The 23,643-nt window shown below is 37.4% G+C and overlaps 1 protein-coding gene across 1 annotated transcript in view; it reads right to left on the bottom strand.

Moving 5' to 3' along the window:
- LOC149422654 (uncharacterized) overlaps positions 1–23,643 on the bottom strand; it is a 73,400-nt gene that overhangs the window by 5,637 nt on the left and 44,120 nt on the right. The window contains exons 2-5 of the mRNA XM_089633983.1: positions 1,833–1,948; positions 1,575–1,717; positions 1,152–1,266; positions 118–1,067 (exon numbers count right to left, since the gene is read on the bottom strand). Of these exons, the coding sequence (XP_089490109.1) occupies positions 118–1,067; positions 1,152–1,266; positions 1,575–1,717; positions 1,833–1,948 (1,324 nt within the window). The remainder of the gene's footprint in view (positions 1–117; positions 1,068–1,151; positions 1,267–1,574; positions 1,718–1,832; positions 1,949–23,643) is intronic.

Genomic DNA, 23,643 nt, shown 5'->3' with positions numbered 1-23,643 from the left:
GTTTGCATTCTTGTAAAATAATATGTTGTAATATTTGTAAATAAGGCATGCTGGTTGATTCTCTTTGCATTGATAAAATAAGTATTATTAAAATAAAGCATAGAATATTTTACTGACCTGTTCATGTCTAACACTTGCCAAGGACTGTGAGTTGGCCCTTGAGGGACGCCCTCTAGGCGGCCGGCCGGCCAATCTGTCTTCGGGAGGCTTGGGAGATTTTCTTCCAGACCTTGACCTAAAGTTTTCCGAAGGCTTATGCTCGTCTAAGTAAGGCCTTAAATCGCTGGTGAAATACTGAGGCGACGCAGCCCTCCGGCCCGTGACAGGCCTCTCAAGCTTGGCCGTGTTATCTGTGGACACAGGAAGACTGCCCTCAGGATTAGGAAGTATATTTGTATCTGCATGCGATGGTACGTACGCCGAGTTGCTCTTTATTTCTACATTTAAAAAGTCGTCTAAAATGATACTGTCAGCGGGTTTATTCGGAAATTGTTTAACCAAAGGCAAACTGACATATTTATCTTTATATTCTGGAGTGGAAAACATTTCTCCTTCTAGTTTGAGGTTGGAAGTACGACACAGAGACGGTCGTCTCTCGATGGGAAACTGCTTGTATGATTTTGTATACTCCCCCATGAAGTCATATTCCCCTTCAAACTTTAGGTTTGATGGATGTCTTACAATTTCCTGTTTGCTTCCGGGGATAGCATGCTCTATAAATTTAGTAAGGGTTTCTGAAAAGGTGTCCATCTTATCGTCGGCATTATCGCGAAGCCAACAAAGCTCTGGTTTCTTCGTAACGGGGCGTTGCCTCGGGAACTCTACAAAGACTGATTTGTACTCTCCTAAGTGGTTAAACTCCCCCTCGAGGTGGAGGTTGGTTAGTCTCCTCGCTAAAGGGGGGCGTTGGCATTTGTCGAAAAATATAAACTTATCTCTGTTTTCTGTAACGGTGTTAAGGTCGCCTTCTAGCTTCAACTGAGTTTCTCTTCTAAGCAGGTCGGGCCGTTTTGAAAGAACGTATTCGATAAACTGATCTCGTTTTTCTGTCTGAAAGAGCATGTCACCTGAAATAAAGTTTATTGTTTTCTTTACAGTTTCATGCCTATATACATCGACTAAATTAATTAAATGGCTACGGATGGTCATACCTTCAGGCCGGAGATCTCCTTGAGGTTGGAGCCGCACTCTGTAAGGGGCTCGGACGATGGACTTACCAACTAGGTCTTCTGAGTGACTGAAACTCCTTCTCATGTTTATGTTCTCCTGGAATGAGACAGTTCATATGTATGCCATAGTACTCGAGTGAATTATTGTTGATTCAAAGTTCATGGATCGAAGGAAATACGAATAGTGCACATAGGTACTTATATTTGACGGCTGTCCCACTGTAATAAAAAACAATCAGTTTTTCAAAAAACTTAACGGCTTAATCCCACAAGAGTCAGATTGACAGCGATAAATTTGAAACATTACTATTTCGCTTTTCCTCCAACGCTTGAAAACCCCGGTGGAGTGAAAATCCATTTAAAAGGTAAGAAACAAAAGAGTTGCTAGTTATTGTTAATACCAACTTTATCGTCCTGTTGGTGAGAAGCCAAGTCGACCAGGGATCTGGCCACCAGCGCGGGCGGCCGGAAGCTGTATCCGTACTCTGAGGTCACGTCTTTCAGAGACCCGGACTCGAGGCACAGGTTGTCTCTGGCGCTCTCTATATCTACAGGTCGAAAAAATTGAATGAACGGTTTGAATCATGTGGAAGGAAATCAATGTGAAAAGTTCCAGGATCCTTAAACTTTAGATATCATAATTAATAAGCAGTGTATAATTACCCTGGGGTTTCCTGCGGCTGTACCAGCGTAGCTCATCCACAGTCATGCCCGGGGGGAGTCCCGCCCTATCCGCGCCTCCCGCCCCCGCTCCAAAGGTCTTGGGACCGGCGCGCCTGCTAAACATAAAGAAAAACAATTATCAATACTGTAAGATCGACAAGAATTTTCACGAGGCTAGGGAGTGCGTGGTCGCTGTAAAGCCTTCTATTCCTTCTCACAAATTCATACCTTGAGGAGTTAGTGAGGTCCACAGAGAGATACCTGATGTCCTAGAATTAATTGAAGACTAGTATATCCTCCTTTAACCTCCATCATACGAAGAAAGAAGCTTCTCAGAAGTGAAGGAAGTCTTGCCGAAAGCGTAGAGCAGACATTAAACTAGGAAGTTTTCGGGACAATGCCAATGTAAAAATATATTTTACCGCTATGGTACAGTCATTTTTTATCGATGAATAACACAGGTGTAAACTACACTTCTTAAAATTATATTGGAAAAATTACACATGGAATACATTTTATCTGGCTTCTTGTAAGAAAGCACTCATAATGGAAATCTACGTAGCTTTTACTAGTGGTTACATCTGTGCGATAAATACATTGATTGATAAAATGAAACACTTATAGATCGTAATTGAACAAAATGTACTCAGTGTCAATTAGTCATTCGCGGCAGGTTCCCACTCGATAAAATACTACTGGATCTACAATTACTAGCCTTCACCCAGATAACTACTTAACGCATTTTTAATTGTATTTCTGTTTTGCTTTTTCACAATGCTTTATTCTATTTCTCACCTAAACGCCAATAAGAATATTGGCAAATATAAGTTCACTATAACAATAAAAGAGTTCAGTACAAATAAAATGTAGGCACCTACAATTTAAGCTCAGAATTCCGATTGAATACATTAATTATGTCGGTTTGACGAATCAATTGCATCTAATGACACTGTCCGACAGGAGAATTATGTCAGACCTGGTTGTGTTATACAGAAACATTAACAACTTAATGGGCAGTCCTGCCATCATTGCCACAACATTCTTCTGCAATAGATACACAACCAACTATCAGACATACTCACAAAGATATTAGAAGAACGAGATATGCTATGTTGGCCGCCGGACCGTAGCCGGAGTACTACCTAATTAGGGTACTTTGAACGGTATCGGGACGTGTACGCACAGAAATCTGTTCTATGTATTAGAGCGGATACCTTAGCGCAAGCGAAGGTGTGCAGTAGTATTGGTGAACATAACCGGCGACACTCGGCAAAACAATTCCACTCAGTACGAACTGCTCATAGCACATCTCGTTCTTCTAATATCTTTGCATACTCACTAACCAATAGGATGCATGATCTGGGCAACAAGTTTGGGGGTACTATTGATATATTTATTGACTGCACTTATAATTAGAATTAAGCGTAGGTAATCTATACCAGCACTTGAATCCTAAAAATTAGAGTAGCGTTGGTAATGTAGTTTTAGTGATTTGTCTTATAAGTAGTGTTGTTCCAGTTTCTATATTATTTTATGTTACTGTTACATGTTTTACTAGTAATGTTTTATATTCAGTTTATCAGCTTACTGTTATATCATGCTTTAATTTTTTTTTATAATTTTCGGTAGGTCACTGGTTTATTCTGTTTATAAAATCCACGATAAAATTCAGAATCAGAAAAATAAAACTTTAAATCTTCCACACTTTTTTAACGGAATTCATATTTTGTGAAAACATTCCATTGCGCCTGTGAACATAGTTATTTTAATATATAAAAATATTTTATTTTATTTTTGTAATATACAAGCCTTTACCAGGTAAACAATTATTCAATGATCTACGGACATAAGAAAATAAATAAATTACGAAATATTCAAGACAGAACATTAAATATTTTTAGTACACCCAGCCATGTTTAAATGCATGATATTATGTTCAAATATACTGTACTACGCAGAAATGCAAGTTATACTACTTTTAACTTGTCTTTATAAATTATTATTATAACTAATATTAATTATATCTCATGCACCGATTACAAATAATTATGTTGAGATGTTTATTTTAAGATGACGTGCATATAAATAATATTTATAGAACTATAATTTTTTTATGTTCTTTTGTAATTTTTAATAGTTATAAACCTCGTTTCTAAATATTTATTCTTCCATAGTTTTAACGTTTTCCTTTTTATATTTGTTTTTTTTTAAATTATTATTATTTTTTAAATAATAACGAGTATTCATTTCATAAATACAAGCATTAGCTTACATTAGGAAAAAAATTTTTTTTTGCATACAATTGTATACTGCGAGATCTGTTGGTCATGTAAAATATGTAATAAAAAAATACTAAATAAATAACAAAATCAATCCGTTAAATCAAATTAAAAAAAAACTAATACATTTATTTTTATTAATAGATGTATTTAAATTTTTTATTTTTTTATTTAGTAGCTATATTATACATTTTTTTTACATTTTTATAAGAATATATATATAAAAAATAGATGTTGATTATATTCATAGTCCTCCTCACTAGGAGATCCTTTGCTGAGGGGGACTAGGTTTTGGATAAGTTATTCAGCGACTTTTATGGTATGACTCCATGTTTTGGGTAAGGGTTTCCAGAAACTTCTACGACGATGTTTTAAATATGCTAGTAAGTTGTTTTTCCGGTAATTCCTTAAGCCAAGATTTAATGTTCTTAATGCAGTTGTTTTTTGTTTTGATTTGTTTGATACTAAGTGGGAGTTTGTTATATACCTTTACTGCTAAAAATTCAGAGCTTCTTTGTCCAAAGGTAGAGTTACACTTTGGTATAGTTAGTATCTCTGTTTGTTTGGCTCTTGTTTTATGAGTATGTGAGGTGTTTTCCTGAGAATTATTTTTGAGGTGTTGTACCAAAATGTTTTTGGCATAGATTTTCTGTATGCTTGGAACGTCAAATTGTTTAAAAATTTCTGTTGTTGACGTCCTTATAGGAACCTTTAGTATGGTCTTTATGATGCAATTCTGAGTTACCTTCAGCTGTTTTATATGTTTTGATACTGCTGAGCCCCATCCTATTATTCCATATTCCAATTTGGAGTGGCATAAAGCATAGTAAACTCTCTTTAAATCCCTAGCTGACAAAATGTTCCGTAATTTTTTGAAGAAGTAGATGAGTTTAGTTAACTTTTTTGAAGTTCGATCAATGTGTGAATCCCAGTGTAGTTTATCGTCAATTTCAATACCAAGATATTTTATGCTTTTGGTTTGAGTTAAAATCGAGCAGGAACATTGAGGAAATTTTTTTTGACATTCATGTAGTTTTAGTATATGCTCATTCATTGGTTGTCCTCTTTTGTTTTTGGAGAAAATTAAATATTTGGTTTTATTCACATTTAATGTAAGGGAGTTTGCTTTAAGCCAGTTTTGAAGAACAGTTAGGCCATGTTCAGCCTCCTTATATGTGCTTGTCCAATCTTGTTCATGGAATAAAATTACAGTGTCATCTGCAAAGCTCATTATGTTTCCTTTGATGGGAAGATTCATAAGGTCATTCATGTAAATTAGAAATAGTATAGGTCCTAATACGCTTCCCTGGGGGACACCGTACTTAATTGGTAGAGTTTTGCTCCTTCTTTTACCAATTTGTACAAATTGTTCTCTTCCCGTTAAGTAACTTCTAAGTAGGTTTAGGGTTGTTTCGGTTATTCCATTTTTTTAAAGTTTTAAATACAGTATTTCGTGGTCAATGGTATCAAAAGCTTTTTGAAGATCAATGAAAACTGCTAGGCATTTTTTGCCTTCATCCAATTTTCTAATAATTGCATTTGTTACATTAGCTATAGCGTCACCAGTACCCAGGTTTTCCCTAAAACCATACTGCGTAGATGATAATATTTTATTAGAATCCAAAAATGTAAGCATTTGTTTTTTCATAACTTTTTCTAATATTTTTGATAGTGTAGTTAAAATACTAATTGGTCGATAGTTTGATACATACTTTTTGGGACCGTTTTTATATATTGGAATGATCGTAGCAATTTTAAGACAAGCAGGAAAAACACCATTTGATATTGACAGATTTATAAGATACGTCAGTGGGTGGATTAACTCATTTTGTAGATATTTAATTGATTTGCTTGATATCAGTTCATTTCCCGATGAAGTATTTATATTTAGGGAGGCTATAATATTTCTTATATCATCACTTGTTATCTTGACAATATTGAGGCTGTTTTCTTGATTTACATCGTCAATCCTCACTGTATTTTCGATAGTACTAATTAAATTTGGTTTAATTTTATTTGCTAAGTTTGAGCCTATATTGCAAAAATAGTTGTTTATAAAGTCAAGAAGTTTGTCCGGGTGTTCTGTAAAAGATGTGGGAATCTCATCAATGTTTAATTCCTTAATGCTATTGTCATTATGTGAGGCTTTACCATTAGTTATTTCATTTATGATCTGCCAGAGTTTACGTGAATCATTATTACATTCATCAATTTTGTTTTTATAGAATGTTTCTTTAGCATAACGTATTACATTTTTACATGTATTACGATATCTTTTGTAGAATCGAAGTGTTAGGATATCATAAGGGTTGTTTTTGACTTTTTTGTGCAGTTCATCTCTTTTTCTGATTGAGTTTATAATATTCTGACTGATCCAAGGTTTAATGTGTAAATTTTTATGAGATAACTTTTTTTCTATGGTTTTGGTGTTTGATAGGATAATGTTCTGTAAAACTTCTAATGTATATATTTTTTATATATTTTTAATATATATATATATATTTTTAATATATATATATAATATATATATTTTTTTAATACATCTATTAATAAAAATAAATCTATTATTTTTTTGATTAATAGATGTAAAAAAAATAATAGATTTATTTTTTTATTACTAAAAAAATAATACATTTATATACATTTGTAATAAAAAAAAATACTAAAAATATTGTATTATTTTTTTATATTAATAGATGCCTGATGCCGATCGTATAGGATCAAAATTTCGATAAATGTTGATCATATACGATAGGCATCAGGCAAGGTCGGTTTTTTTATTTGACTGAGGATTTTATCTTCCTCCCCAGGGACCTACCGCTACCGACCTTGCCTGGTGCCGATCGTATAGGACCAACATTTATTTCGTATATTAACTGTTGTAATGTCATTCAATTTATGTCCGCGGTTGTATGTATGATTGCCACCAAGATGATCAATAACGAGTCTATCTGCTGAGTTTTAGCTCGATCGGATGTCGGGAAGTGGGTTCACAAAAACAAAATCAAAATAAAAAAAAATAAAAAAATATATATATCATGATAAATGGCGCTACGTTCAATGTTCAAAGCTCATAAGTATCGGTGTTGTGTGCTTACTATAAATGCAGGAATTTTAGCATCCAAATGTAACTAAAGCCCATCCTTCTCGTGTTGTTATGATATCAATCCATCATGCAGACATCCACGGTTTGCACAGGAGCGGTGCACGTAATAAAATTACCAACGAATTTCAAGTAGTAGTTCGTGCTCACTAAACATTACTTTTTTTTTCATTTTAAGCCAGAGAGTGGAGTACGGAATGTACTGCAGGTGTTTCAATATGCTAATTATTACTTAAATCAAAACCGTAGACTTTATACTGGAAAACGTGGCGAGTAATTCGTTCAGGTAAAATCTGTGTCTACATATATAAAGTAGGTTCTAGAAACTGTACAATTTGTAGGTTTATTGAACTGTGATAAATTAACTTCCACTCTCTGTTGGTGTAATTCTTAAGCTATTGGTTTGCAAGGTTTTGAACTTAGATAGATCCAGAGATGTGCCAAACGGGTCCCCAAAACCATTTGAAATGCAAAATGAAAATGGGTCAAAACTTTTCCATTTGAAAATGCAAAATGCCAAATGGTTTTTAGAAAAGCATTTCAAATGCAAAATGCAAAATACCTATTTTCAAAATGCATTGAAAATGCAAGATGGTTTCTCAGGTCAAACAATTAAAATAATTATAGAATTTTTGAACAATTTTGTCATTTAATGGACATCAATGTAGAAAAAACATATTAATGATGGTAAATCCAAAAACACCACGACTACAGATTATGAAACCACAACAAATTTGCGCGGGACTAATGTTGAGAACGTAAAAACATATAAACTGCTATCTAACATTTAATACTAAAGCGTCATGGCTCCATGTTCAGTATTTGTAATTTTTTGTAATGGTATCACTCAATTGCCAGGGCTCCTACCAGGGAGCAACTAGCCAAATGTAAATTATCTCTCATAGCGAGGTTGAGGACCGACTGGTATTTGGGGCTGTGTTGACTCGACCTCCTAATTGTTCCTAACTCGCTTGAATGAGGTTTTTATACCTCTTTATCCCCAGCGTTCAGTTCGCTTTTGCAAAATGATATCGTGCTGAGCCTAGCTAACTCTGAACATTCCCCGCCCCTGCGATATTACACACAGTAAAATAAGGCCTTCGCTTTGGGGTTGATCTACAATAAATCCCTTAACTTCACGTTGTGTGATTTGTTAATTCGAAGCCCCCCCGCTATGGGGTGGTAGGTATTTAATGTCTCCTTTCTGTGGTAACTCCCGGTTCTTTTTAGCCAAAGCGTGGGGAAAACGTCCATCGACCCTCAGCGAGTTCTACAAGGAACGAGTACGTGTCTCACCTAACTTTCGAATACTGGACCCTATTACTAATCGACCTAACAGCTTATATCATATCTTTACAATTTCCTTGTATCCCCGCCCTTACCTAATGTCCCCGTGTTTATAAATTCTAGATTGTGACATAGAACCGTACCCCCCCCCCCTCTTGTGTACGGGCTATTAAACCCTTCGTTGAATAGTGTGTTGTTTCCGCATAAGTACTGGGACTCTCTCGTCGACCTCTGTAACGATGTACTGAAACTAGATAAATGGATTTAGCTGTGGTTAGTAAACTTTGGGTGTTGCGGATGGAAGTGGAAACGAGAGAAAAGGAGATGGGAACGGATTAAATGACGAGAAAAAAAGGTTTTTTTTTGCAAACTGGGTCGGCACCTCACTGCCCCAAATGAAATGGTCGCTATTCTTCCAAATGCAAAACCCCAAGAACCAATACGTGTCTGGCTTTCCCCGAGGTCTGGTCTAACTTCTTCTTATAGTCGCCTTGACACCTCCGGACCGCTCACGTCAGAGGGAGAGATAATGCACCTGTTGGAATATCCCAAATCACCCCGCCCCGCTTCCTCCAACGGACTACTTTACTGACTGTAAAAGGGGAATTTTCATTGCGTCCCTTATCATGATGCTAAACGCGTGCATGTTTCAAATAGGTTTGTTCTGGTGAGGCTTTCAACGTCCACTAGCCGCCAGGCCTACTATCCACCTCACGAAGGTTGCTGCAAAGGATCTCGAGGGTTTTCCAGTCGAGTTGCATCAACCTCCGGGTAAACCCCGCTTTAGTATGTGTTCGTCCTCCGATTTTGAACCCTCGTTCATCACGCCGACGTCCCCTCCACGCGATTTTGAAAGACTTGGAGCCCGTTCAATTAAACGCCTTCGCAGCGAACCAAGGCCCAAACATTCCAACTTGACATTAATTTTCATACTGCCTTCTCGTGTCCTCTCATCCGACCCGGCTCCGCGAAAAGGGATGACCTCCCGAACTCTTCGTGATTCTCCATACAACGTTGACGCCCCGAAATCGCGTGATGAGGAAAGTAGAAAATCTTCTGAGCCGAGGAAGTTGTGTGCTTTCCCAAGACAGCTTACGGACAACATACTCCAACGGTGAGTTCTAAGCCGAGGCCAAAGGTATTTAGGAATTTGTTAGTGAACATATAAGGTTATACAAATATTATTAATTTTATTTTTTTATTTGTTTTGGGCATGAGTTGGTTGCAGCTAGTCGCTTCCATGTTGATTCGAGGTGCCTCTGCGCGGCTGCCAACTCGGTAGAATGTACGACTTTTGTCGTCAGGCACGGACGTCGAGTGATTTATGGGGTCCCCTTTTTTCCTTTTGGGTCGTGTGTCGCCACTAACTGCTTACAAATAAGTAGGTCATTGGCCTCGTGCTAAACACAGCTGTTAGAAGCAAGCAAACAGTTCTAAATGTGATACTATTTTATCAGTTGCAGCCCCATCTTCGTCGCAATTTTAACGTTCTGGAAATATATATTCATGCAAGATCACTCACCCAAAATCGTTATATTACCAGTCCAGTCGGGATATCGACGACATGTACATTAATCCACGTCCAGGGGCTGTAGGTAGGATGTAGAAGCCCCTAAGCCGTTAAGGGTTCGTATTAAATTCGGAATCGATTATCTATGTCACCCGTCTACTCGCCAGTAGGAACTATAACCATATTTTATCTAATTTTTCTAGCTAAAATTTCTATTTTCATACGCCGCCCCGTAGATAGCACATAAATTACCGAATACTAGATTTCGGAATGTTTAAGCGGATCATTTCTTTCAATAGAATATCTCTTCCTCCCTAACCGTAAGTTGATAGTTGACATGCATAGGTATTTGTTGGCCTCCACTGTACCTAGTCTAGATATCTCTCCCTATCGACTATTTTAGAGTATCTAAGTAAGTATTTGCCGAGATCTACCCAAAACCCCCTTCCCCTCCCTAGAACCTTTCATATATTATCTGCCACGTTCACTTCGATTTTTTTCACTCAATTCTTATATCGTGTAGACCGTTAAAATCCTTCCCGGGTTCGCAAGGAAAACACTGTCTATACCCCCAATTCAAATGAGCAATTTACTCTATAATTTACGTTTTATATATTGGAAATTAATTATTATTAATTTTGACCAGAAGGTCCACATGTGATTTACGAATGATGTATTTAGCTCTTATTAAATTCTACTCTCCGAGTAAATTCATTCGCCGCGTTTCTACACGATTTTTATTATTATTTTTTGATTAATGTACGCTGTCTCTTCAATTTCACAAAAATTTTAGAACTTTGTCTTAGCCGTTTTCGTCAGGGTCATTTGATAATTATTATGGTTCTCTACTTTTTCCTCCTCTAATGGCACACGCGTTATTATTAAACATTACTGCAGTTGAGTTTCATCGTTCTATATTAGTCCAAACCAAGAGGCTCCAACCCGTGAATTTAGTATTGTCTAATTATGAGTCTACCCTTTTTTTTTGGTTGAATCTAATTAAATTTTAAAACACTTCAATTATTTCAATTAATATTAAAACCACAACTTCACTATATTTAAAACTCTATCAGTTTAGTTTAAAGATAGCACACCAAACTGTCGCGACGTTAAGTTCTCGAAGCCCCGACTCCAACCAAGTTAAAACGAAAAAGCCTGATTCCCTCCAAACAACGCTATTTAATAATGTTTTTTCGAATAAATCGACTTAAAATTTGTGCGACTTTCGCCTTTATGAATCCGAGGTTTCACTTCCCGTTAAGTTTAGAATTGCATCACCCCGTTTCAGGGTTTTTGGTTAACGCCTGCCGAGTTGAGGTAGACACCTACCCTCTGCCGAGACGGGTACAGGCGCGTACTCGGTGACCTGACTTTCGGGCGCCCTCTCGTACATGATTTTCGGCGATGTAGATTATTGCGCAAAATCATTTGATTATTTTTCCTCGTACACGTGTTGTGTCTGTAATATTGGTTGATTTCCGGCCTATAGACTAGGTGTAGCTCATTTCTATATCGTTGTTTTTGAAATCTTTCCGAGAAATTCGCTATTGATATCGATAGTACAATCGATAAATTATCCCAACTACCGGAAGTTTTCACCCATTATGTCCAGCGCTTGCGCATACAGTATCCTTCCTTGTGTGCTGCCTTCTAGCATTTGATTGGTGTCTACACGATCCGTGGGTGATCCCAGGACACATATACCTTCCTCTCGGTGATGACATACGTAGGCATTCGTTCCAAAATTTGATTCGACACGTTTTTATAATTTCGCCTACCTGTTTTGACTCTTTTCGTGATATCCGCCGCATATCTTCTGGTAATTTTTCGTAATCCATCGCTGTCCACTACCCGAGTCGTCGAAACCCCTTCCATCATGAGCTAAACTACTTTTCGGGTTTCTTTTCGATTTCCGGTCCTTTCTTTTCGGCGATCTACGCCCAGTACATCCCTGTTTTTACAGTTTTTTGCGTCTAGTTTTAGCCCAACCCATATACTCCTTTCTCGCTTTATCTAGGAATTTCAATATATTATCCTCGTAACTTTGTTTACGCGCAAAAAAGGTCGTAAAATTTTGATCGTTAATCAAAGACTTCGTGACCCATTAACTTTTATGTCTTTTCTTAATTACCCAACTTGCATCTCCCCCGTGTTAATATAATTAGGCAATTTCGGCCAAACGTCCTATCTTAAGTTAAAATTCGTGTCCATTGTCAACACTTGAAATAACACTCAGAACTTCAGCGATCGTAAACAATTCTCTCTACGAGGATCAACTCGTAATATGTCTTCTGGACCAAAACATTCTAAAAAACCATCTTCTTTCACCAAACCGTCACCCCCCTGTTTCGTTATCGATGGTTGGGTATCGCTTCGTTTCTACCTTAGAATGCAAATTTATCGTCGTTCTCCAAGTGCCCTTACACGCATCGTGAGACCGGATCCCAAGGTTAGCTCAACAGTAAATCAACCTAGAGTGTTCCGTGTCTTTAGACCGCCCTTAGTCTCCGTGATTGGCGAAAAATTATTTAATTGATTTTGGGAATGATCTGATTCGTTGAGCTCCATCACGCCTCTTTTCAATTATTACGTGGTTAACACCTATTACCGACGTAGGTTTCTATAATAAAACTTCTAGTATGTCCCAAAGATGTCCATAGTCTGTTCGTTCCTCCCTATTCTCTGAACGTATTTTAATTTATGAAAAAAAAAATTCTTTACGTTCCTTTACCCCAAACAGGTCCATTACAGCCTCCCTTTAGTAAGGATTATAGCGGATAAACACGTTTTGGTGTTTATTTGGTGAAATCATTACTAACAATAGGTTTAGATTGACTCATTTTTCTTCCTTTTTCAAATTTTTTTTTTCGTACTCCAAAGGTTGCGTACCCCTTACCTCCCTAAGAGGAGATGTTCCTATTTTCCCTAAATGCAAAATAAATTCTAGAATGGGTCTTTTCCTTTTTTTTTCTTTCCAATCTTCCGTTAATTTTTGGCTTATCTGCTTCCCACGAAGTTCGCCCCTGTACGTGTCTTAACTCAAATGCCTTTAAACAAAACGTAAGGCACAATGCCATTCATAAATCTGCCGCCTCCTACCACTCGTGATTTCATTAAGACGAAACACGGTTTCATTTGTCACAAAACTCGTAACTTTGCTTTATATTCTAGGCGCTTCGTCAGTAGACGTGTTTCCTCTTAACTACACATTTATGGCTAAGTTTTTGTTGCACCCCCAAAGGGTCGAAGCAAAGTTCTATGGGTACCTGACTGAAGTCTCGGTTGTATGTTTTTCTTTCCATGATGGTATGCACGCAACATGAATCTATTTAAAACGCGTAGCTATTTTGCATGTGGTTTTTTTTTCTGTTTTTTTTTGAATTCTCGCGTGACTATAATTTTTTTCGTTTTCTTTAATAAATAATAATCCGTATGTGTGGCCGGTTATCAATAAGCCTTGATAAAACTTGAATTGGATTAAATCTGGTTTATTGAATTGGACACGCAACCTCCCTAAAACTGCACTTACGTGTCCTAGATGTTCATCGAAATTTCCGCACAAATATATGACTAAGTCATCCAAGTAGTAGCTTTGCGAGACTACCTATCTTTTGTTTTAATATTCGTATTGTACCGAACGTGTTTTGTTTACTTGTTGAACTAATTGAAACGGATTTATTTATTCTTATTCACAGAATTTAGTCACTATTTCACGCTGTAGTTTTCTCATAATATCACTGTTTTCACTTTATTCAAATAATAAGTTAGATTATATCCAATGGTTGTAACTATTCACTTCACAAGAACACTGCATTTATTTCACCGAAAAACATGTAATAGTAATCACCGGTAATGTTCACTGTAGGTTTAATGAACTCGTCGTGGTACGCAAACGTATTGTATCCCTGCTTGTACTCACTACGTTTAATTTAAACCTTTTCGAAAACATAACAAAATAATTATTATCTTCCCTCTTTCACAATCCCGGCTGTCCCGATTCGTAACCAAGTCAAATCTCACTAGTCTTCGGTTTACATTATTATTATTACTATCCCACACTTTCTCCCTCTTTATATTGCTTGCTAGGTATCGAAAAACCGTTGTCTACCGACCATTTTGTAATATACACATTCCGAGACTACCGATGTCTGCACGCATAACGTTTCCAAACTACGTCGTACAAAAGCTCATACAATATCTGTTATCTGTTATCACCACCCATTGCGAAGTTTAACTCTATATTAAGAGGATAGACGGATCCCTTTTGTATGAAAGCTTGTATTTTCGAAGCTGTTTCCTTCAAAATGTTCACCGGTTAGGTTTCCCCTTAATATCACGCTATCCAAAGATAACAAACCGTTTTTATGTACTACAAATCGTCTCGCAAATGCTCGGTGGATATTTTTTTCTTTCTAAGATTTATGACCCGACCGTTGTAAATCATGAAAAGGTCTATTAGTTCCTTTTAGCTTGCAATAATTTTCAAGTGACCATCGATAGGTCTCTTCGAAACGACAAACCGATATTAGTACGGTTTTTACCCACTTTCGTAAGGCATTTAAAATGTTTGAATAATATTCATTTCATATTATTTTTTTTTTCAAGCGGTCTACAAAATACTAGTCAGATGCTTTACGTTTCACCATCTAAATGCGAGCCCTTCTCAAATTATGATCATTTAACTGATTTGTATATTTTTTCCTTATCGAAGGTTGGCGTACATTTCGCAATATCAACTAATACAAATCTCCACTCAAATAAAGATTCCGTAATTAACTTGTCTATTTATTTATTTTCTCTTTTTTTTTCTCATGAAATGTTGATTAACATCAGCTTACGTTTTTTTTTTTTCCATTTAACTGTGTAACCTTTCCCTTTTATTATTAGTCTCGTGAAAGTACTCAATTTATATTATTCATTACTAACTACCGTATTGTGTATTAATTCTCTTTATTCATTTGTACGGCGCGCCTGAGGCGACTTTACCCAAAACGGCGCCACACGAGTCCCAACAAACAGCCGACCGACATCCCTGCCGTGTTCAGAGCGATAAATCTACCACCGGCTGTAGATACGTAAGAGTAGGTAACCTTTTTTTTTTCCACTATTGTCCGGCGCCTCGCCGTCTCCATCGTAAGTAATTAAATCACAAATGACACTAGAGTCTAACAGTGCGTCCAGCTTAATTTTTGTTCACCTGTCTAGACTATTTTACAACTGACCCACATTCGTTTCGACCTATTTTTTTTCTATTCGCTCCTGACATGTTTTTTTTTTCTTGAGACACCATACTCGTACCTCTATCGCTTATAAGGTCAATGAAGCCACCCCAACTTGTAAAACTCTCGGCTCCTGGTTCTCAAGGCACCAAATGTGTTGACTCGACCTCCTAATTGTTCCTAACTCGCTTGAATGAGGTTTTTATACCTCTTTATCCCCAGCGTTCAGTTCGCTTTTGCAAAATGATATCGTGCTGAGCCTAGCTAACTCTGAACATTCCCCGCCCCTGCGATATTACACACAGTAAAATAAGGCCTTCGCTTTGGGGTTGATCTACAATAAATCCCTTAACTTCACGTTGTGTGATTTGTTAATTCGAAGCCCCCCCGCTATGGGGTGGTAGGTATTTAATGTCTCCTTTCTGTGGTAACTCCCGGTTCTTTTTAGCCAAAGCGTGGGGAAAACGTCCATCGACCCTCAGCGAGTTCTACAAGGAACGAGTACGTGTCTCACCTAACTTTCGAATACTGGACCCTATTACTAATCGACCTAACAGCTTATATCATATCTTTACAATTTCCTTGTATCCCCGCCCTTACCTAATGTCCCCGTGTTTATAAATTCTAGATTGTGACATAGAACCGTACCCCCCCCCCCTCTTGTGTACGGGCTATTAAACCCTTCGTTGAATAGTGTGTTGTTTCCGCATAAGTACTGGGACTCTCTCGTCGACCTCTGTAACGATGTACTGAAACTAGATAAATGGATTTAGCTGTGGTTAGTAAACTTTGGGTGTTGCGGATGGAAGTGGAAACGAGAGAAAAGGAGATGGGAACGGATTAAATGACGAGAAAAAAAGGTTTTTTTTTGCAAACTGGGTCGGCACCTCACTGCCCCAAATGAAATGGTCGCTATTCTTCCAAATGCAAAACCCCAAGAACCAATACGTGTCTGGCTTTCCCCGAGGTCTGGTCTAACTTCTTCTTATAGTCGCCTTGACACCTCCGGACCGCTCACGTCAGAGGGAGAGATAATGCACCTGTTGGAATATCCCAAATCACCCCGCCCCGCTTCCTCCAACGGACTACTTTACTGACTGTAAAAGGGGAATTTTCATTGCGTCCCTTATCATGATGCTAAACGCGTGCATGTTTCAAATAGGTTTGTTCTGGTGAGGCTTTCAACGTCCACTAGCCGCCAGGCCTACTATCCACCTCACGAAGGTTGCTGCAAAGGATCTCGAGGGTTTTCCAGTCGAGTTGCATCAACCTCCGGGTAAACCCCGCTTTAGTATGTGTTCGTCCTCCGATTTTGAACCCTCGTTCATCACGCCGACGTCCCCTCCACGCGATTTTGAAAGACTTGGAGCCCGTTCAATTAAACGCCTTCGCAGCGAACCAAGGCCCAAACATTCCAACTTGACATTAATTTTCATACTGCCTTCTCGTGTCCTCTCATCCGACCCGGCTCCGCGAAAAGGGATGACCTCCCGAACTCTTCGTGATTCTCCATACAACGTTGACGCCCCGAAATCGCGTGATGAGGAAAGTAGAAAATCTTCTGAGCCGAGGAAGTTGTGTGCTTTCCCAAGACAGCTTACGGACAACATACTCCAACGGTGAGTTCTAAGCCGAGGCCAAAGGTATTTAGGAATTTGTTAGTGAACATATAAGGTTATACAAATATTATTAATTTTATTTTTTTATTTGTTTTGGGCATGAGTTGGTTGCAGCTAGTCGCTTCCATGTTGATTCGAGGTGCCTCTGCGCGGCTGCCAACTCGGTAGAATGTACGACTTTTGTCGTCAGGCACGGACGTCGAGTGATTTATGGGGTCCCCTTTTTTCCTTTTGGGTCGTGTGTCGCCACTAACTGCTTACAAATAAGTAGGTCATTGGCCTCGTGCTAAACACAGCTGTTAGAAGCAAGCAAACAGTTCTAAATGTGATACTATTTTATCAGTTGCAGCCCCATCTTCGTCGCAATTTTAACGTTCTGGAAATATATATTCATGCAAGATCACTCACCCAAAATCGTTATATTACCAGTCCAGTCGGGATATCGACGACATGTACATTAATCCACGTCCAGGGGCTGTAGGTAAGGATGTAGAAGCCCCTAAGCCGTTAAGGGTTCGTATTAAATTCGGAATCGATTATCTATGTCACCCGTCTACTCGCCAGTAGGAACTATAACCATATTTTATCTAATTTTTCTAGCTAAAATTTCTATTTTCATACGCCGCCCCGTAGATAGCACATAAATTACCGAATACTAGATTTCGGAATGTTTAAGCGGATCATTTCTTTCAATAGAATATCTCTTCCTCCCTAACCGTAAGTTGATAGTTGACATGCATAGGTATTTGTTGGCCTCCACTGTACCTAGTCTAGATATCTCTCCCTATCGACTATTTTAGAGTATCTAAGTAAGTATTTGCCGAGATCTACCCAAAACCCCCTTCCCCTCCCTAGAACCTTTCATATATTATCTGCCACGTTCACTTCGATTTTTTTCACTCAATTCTTATATCGTGTAGACCGTTAAAATCCTTCCCGGGTTCGCAAGGAAAACACTGTCTATACCCCCAATTCAAATGAGCAATTTACTCTACGTTTTATATATTGGAAATTAATTATTATTAATTTTGACCAGAAGGTCCACATGTGATTTACGAATGATGTATTTAGCTCTTATTAAATTCTACTCTCCGAGTAAATTCATTCGCCGCGTTTCTACACGATTTTTATTATTATTTTTTGATTAATGTACGCTGTCTCTTCAATTTCACAAAAATTTTAGAACTTTGTCTTAGCCGTTTTCGTCAGGGTCATTTGATAATTATTATGGTTCTCTACTTTTTCCTCCTCTAATGGCACACGCGTTATTATTAAACATTACTGCAGTTGAGTTTCATCGTTCTATATTAGTCCAAACCAAGAGGCTCCAACCCGTGAATTTAGTATTGTCTAATTATGAGTCTACCCTTTTTTTTTGGTTGAATCTAATTAAATTTTAAAACACTTCAATTATTTCAATTAATATTAAAACCACAACTTCACTATATTTAAAACTCTATCAGTTTAGTTTAAAGATAGCACACCAAACTGTCGCGACGTTAAGTTCTCGAAGCCCCGACTCCAACCAAGTTAAAACGAAAAAGCCTGATTCCCTCCAAACAACGCTATTTAATAATGTTTTTTCGAATAAATCGACTTAAAATTTGTGCGACTTTCGCCTTTATGAATCCGAGGTTTCACTTCCCGTTAAGTTTAGAATTGCATCACCCCGTTTCAGGGTTTTTGGTTAACGCCTGCCGAGTTGAGGTAGACACCTACCCTCTGCCGAGACGGGTACAGGCGCGTACTCGGTGACCTGACTTTCGGGCGCCCTCTCGTACATGATTTTCGGCGATGTAGATTATTGCGCAAAATCATTTGATTATTTTTCCTCGTACACGTGTTGTGTCTGTAATATTGGTTGATTTCCGGCCTATAGACTAGGTGTAGCTCATTTCTATATCGTTGTTTTTGAAATCTTTCCGAGAAATTCGCTATTGATATCGATAGTACAATCGATAAATTATCCCAACTACCGGAAGTTTTCACCCATTATGTCCAGCGCTTGCGCATACAGTATCCTTCCTTGTGTGCTGCCTTCTAGCATTTGATTGGTGTCTACACGATCCGTGGGTGATCCCAGGACACATATACCTTCCTCTCGGTGATGACATACGTAGGCATTCGTTCCAAAATTTGATTCGACACGTTTTTATAATTTCGCCTACCTGTTTTGACTCTTTTCGTGATATCCGCCGCATATCTTCTGGTAATTTTTCGTAATCCATCGCTGTCCACTACCCGAGTCGTCGAAACCCCTTCCATCATGAGCTAAACTACTTTTCGGGTTTCTTTTCGATTTCCGGTCCTTTCTTTTCGGCGATCTACGCCCAGTACATCCCTGTTTTTACAGTTTTTTGCGTCTAGTTTTAGCCCAACCCATATACTCCTTTCTCGCTTTATCTAGGAATTTCAATATATTATCCTCGTAACTTTGTTTACGCGCAAAAAAGGTCGTAAAATTTTGATCGTTAATCAAAGACTTCGTGACCCATTAACTTTTATGTCTTTTCTTAATTACCCAACTTGCATCTCCCCCGTGTTAATATAATTAGGCAATTTCGGCCAAACGTCCTATCTTAAGTTAAAATTCGTGTCCATTGTCAACACTTGAAATAACACTCAGAACTTCAGCGATCGTAAACAATTCTCTCTACGAGGATCAACTCGTAATATGTCTTCTGGACCAAAACATTCTAAAAAACCATCTTCTTTCACCAAACCGTCACCCCCCTGTTTCGTTATCGATGGTTGGGTATCGCTTCGTTTCTACCTTAGAATGCAAATTTATCGTCGTTCTCCAAGTGCCCTTACACGCATCGTGAGACCGGATCCCAAGGTTAGCTCAACAGTAAATCAACCTAGAGTGTTTCGTGTCTTTAGACCGCCCTTAGTCTCCGTGATTGGCGAAAAATTATTTAATTGATTTTGGGAATGATCTGATTCGTTGAGCTCCATCACGCCTCTTTTCAATTATTACGTGGTTAACACCTATTACCGACGTAGGTTTCTATAATAAAACTTCTAGTATGTCCCAAAGATGTCCATAGTCTGTTCGTTCCTCCCTATTCTCTGAACGTATTTTAATTTATGAAAAAAAAAATTCTTTACGTTCCTTTACCCCAAACAGGTCCATTACAGGGCTTATAAAAAAAGATGAGTGGAGATAGTAGGAAGAATGTTGCAAAAAAGCATTTAAAATGGAAAATGCATTGAGAAAAGCATTTAAAATGCAAAATGCAAAATGGTTTTTAGAAAAGCATTTAAAATGCAAAATGGAAAGTATCTACCCATTTTGCATTTTACATTTCCATTTGAAATGGATTTATTTGAAATAAAGCACATCTCTGGATAGATCAGTGTATATGTTTTAGATAATGATAAAACAGAGATCTGCTCAAAGCTCAAAGGGTAAAGTCTATTTCTGATATTATTTGAAAACATCAAATCATTTTTTAATAAATACGTTGTGTTTACTAGAATCTTTCTTCTTCCATTGCAAACCGCAGAACAAACAGGTTAATTCAGAACAACAGGGGGGGGGGGGGGTTTCTTGCCATTTTTTAGTGTAGGTATTAAAATCATCAATCAACAACAATCACTTCACGTGATTGTTTTGTTGTAAATAAAACTGAGTGAATTAAAGTGTTTTTTTATTGCATTAAAAATTCATTCAACCTACTCTTGTCTTTTTAAGGTGTTTATTATAACAGAAAACAAATAAATAAATTAATGGGCGATTGTAATTAGAATGTTTTGTTTTTTTTTTCAATCAGAATACTGCACAAGAGTTCCAACTACTCTCAACTATCTAGACGCACTGAGACTGAGGCATCCCAAATTGGGGTATGTTGTTATGTTGAAGGTAGCGATCAGGGCAAGAAGATGAGGAAGAGCAATGTACTGAAGCAGTTACCTGGCTATTTAGGTTTGGTAACACGGTTAAACCAATTTCAAGTAACGTTTCAATTCTAAATGGTGTTATTTTACCAGAAAGATATTGAGAGCATCTACCATTAAGGTACTATTTATTATTTTAAATCATTTAATCGTGAGATAACACAGATTAATTGAAATAAAATTTGCCGGGATTTGAACCCGCGACCTCGTCTTTGAATCTTTGGCAAAATGACGAACCCCGAAAACTTGCCGCACTAGGCAGTTGATTTATGTAGGCAACTGCCGAGTTGCGTAGCCCTAAATACGGCCCTGAGAACGTAACCTCTCCAATCACACATTTGCTACGTAGAATATGAAGCGATTTCTGTCAATTGACTGTCAAGTTCTTATTGCGCCTGTCATAGATATTATATATTTAATCTTTTAACAAAAAAAATAATTTCGACAAAAGAATTGCGGGCTGCATATTTCACGTTACATAACGATTAGGGCTTTCTGACAGTTATTGTTTTGAGCGCTCGAAAACCATGTCTGCCTCTGAACTAAATATTACGATGCATTAAAAAATGCACATAAACTAGGATGGATAATTACAACATTTCACATTCCGCAGCTAACTTTTACGAATCTACTAAAACGTTGGATTTATTTGCACATTTAATAGACGCTTATATTATTTGATAACGGGAATTTCATACTAAAGTTATGCTTCGTTCGGTTTCTGTTGCACGCGATGAAAAATGCAGGCAAAAGTAAAAATGTTCTTTGTGAATATGAAATGAGGAAAATGGGTCTGAACATGATGTTCCTGCTCATAAACAATTTTGAAAAATAAAAAGCTTACGTCAAAAGTTCGGAAAACCAACGGTAAAAAAATCAGGGGTGTACAGTAATACTTCCAATATTTCGAAATTTGACGAATCGGATTAGGGTATATCACAGACATAGGAATTAATAGACGAGAAGATAATGGCGAGGGGTAAAATCAACTGTTGAAGAACGAAGGGAGTGAAGCTGACTGTGATTCGTCAATAAATCAATCTGACAGTAAATAGGCATCTCGCATTATAATATCACCATTTACTTCTTAAAAGTAAAATCTGCTTTTGAATGAATAGACATTTTTACATGGAAGCGCAAATTACTCGCCACGTTATGAACAAATTTGCGAAGTCCAAATTCGGCAAAAAAATTCGGATCCATTTTCAGAATCGAATATTTCGTTTAAGTATTTAGTTAAGACACTTTTATAAATGTTCATAATTTACTTCCCAGCAACCAACCAGCATTGTGTTTCGCGTCCAGACATTTCTCGATGTGATAGTAACAACTGATCTATATTATACGATGTGAATATGCTTAAAATAAAGTAAAATAATGCTTATATATGGAATGTAATACGACAATTGGGTTTATTCTCTTTTTCACATCTATTTTTACAAGTTTTCATAGCACAAGTCAACATTCTGCCGTGTTATTTCGTAAAATGAACCGATGATGCCTCGACCATAGTTCGCACAAGAATGATGACGTCACGTTTTCAAATTTCACTTGAGGCCATACGCGAGCAGAGCCGGCTCCAATGGAACCGGTATGGGGAGTGCGGATAATACGCTTTTAATCACTTAGGGCAGGTCTACTAATATTCATATGTCTATGGGGTATATTCATAAACTATGAATGACGTTAAAAATGTGTGGAAGATTAAAAGTTTTTTACTGATTCTGATAATTGTAATAAAGTGTGATTTTGAATCATAATTATTTTTTAAAAAAACGCACAAGCCGAAACGGTTCCAACCGGCTAAAACTTCATTATGACATAGAAACCGCCACTAGCTGGTAAAACGGCTATCACCAACGTTGCCCGGCGTGACGTCAACTCCGCCGAATCTATCTTCTATGTATATATTATATATAAATAAAAATGTTTGTTTGATCAAAATCTTAAATCTTCGAATTCGAATACGCGTGTGTTGTTATATACCTATATATAGATGTCACCTGTGGCAGGTAAAAACGTGTTTTTTTTAATAGCTGCGTAATCTGTTGGACAAACATGTTGTTTTTTCTATCTGCACAAACATACTGAGCCACAGCAACAAAACAGTTAGTACACGAATAAAAATGAACAAGACGTTTTGGCGGCAAATTTAAAATGGCAATTTACACTAAAAAGTGCTGAATTAATTTGGCTTAGATTGTGTCAAAATTTTAATCGAAAATATCAGTGACTTCCATTAGTTCAATACCCAGTCTTTGTATTCTCTCCATAACAGAATTGAATACGAAGTTATTGGTATGAAATAATATACAGGGTGTATCGGCACGTACCCGACAAACTTTAACCAGCTATTCCTTAGCATATTTGGAGTAAAAAATCTTATGTGGACTTTGCTGTCCGGTAACGTTTTTTTTAATAAAAACATTATTATTCATATTTTCACCACATGTCACCACTGTTTTATCCTTTGTCAAAGTTTGAAAACCCATCTGGCAATATTTTATTCGAATTCCGTTGAATAATGCACGTGTGTACCTATATTGGCGCACTTTTACAATCACAACGAAATGGCACGGCACCATTCGTCTCATTTTTAACTATTATTATTTAGTGTGTGCGAAAGAGCGAAGACGCTTTTCGACATACTTGCTTATAACAGCTGTTGGACACGAAAAGCATTGCCAATGACAGTGATGTAGTGTGGAAATTTTTATTTTTTTTGTTTTTAATTGAAAAAAAAATGCTACCGGACAGCAAAGTGCCCATAACATTTTTTACTTCAAATGTGCTAAGGAATAGCTGGTTAAAGTTTGTCGGGTTAGTGCCGATACACCCTGTATAACATCTAGAATGCTTCGAAGGTACATGTAATGACAGCAATTTTTTTGCGT

Source organism: Hesperophylax consimilis, chromosome 7 (assembly GCF_061612785.1).
Source record: "Hesperophylax consimilis isolate HC1 chromosome 7, BYU_Hcon_1.0, whole genome shotgun sequence".
Taxonomy (NCBI): domain Eukaryota; kingdom Metazoa; phylum Arthropoda; class Insecta; order Trichoptera; family Limnephilidae; genus Hesperophylax; species Hesperophylax consimilis.
Note: the sequence above shows the minus strand (reverse complement) of the source record. Positions and strands in the feature narration are given on the sequence as shown.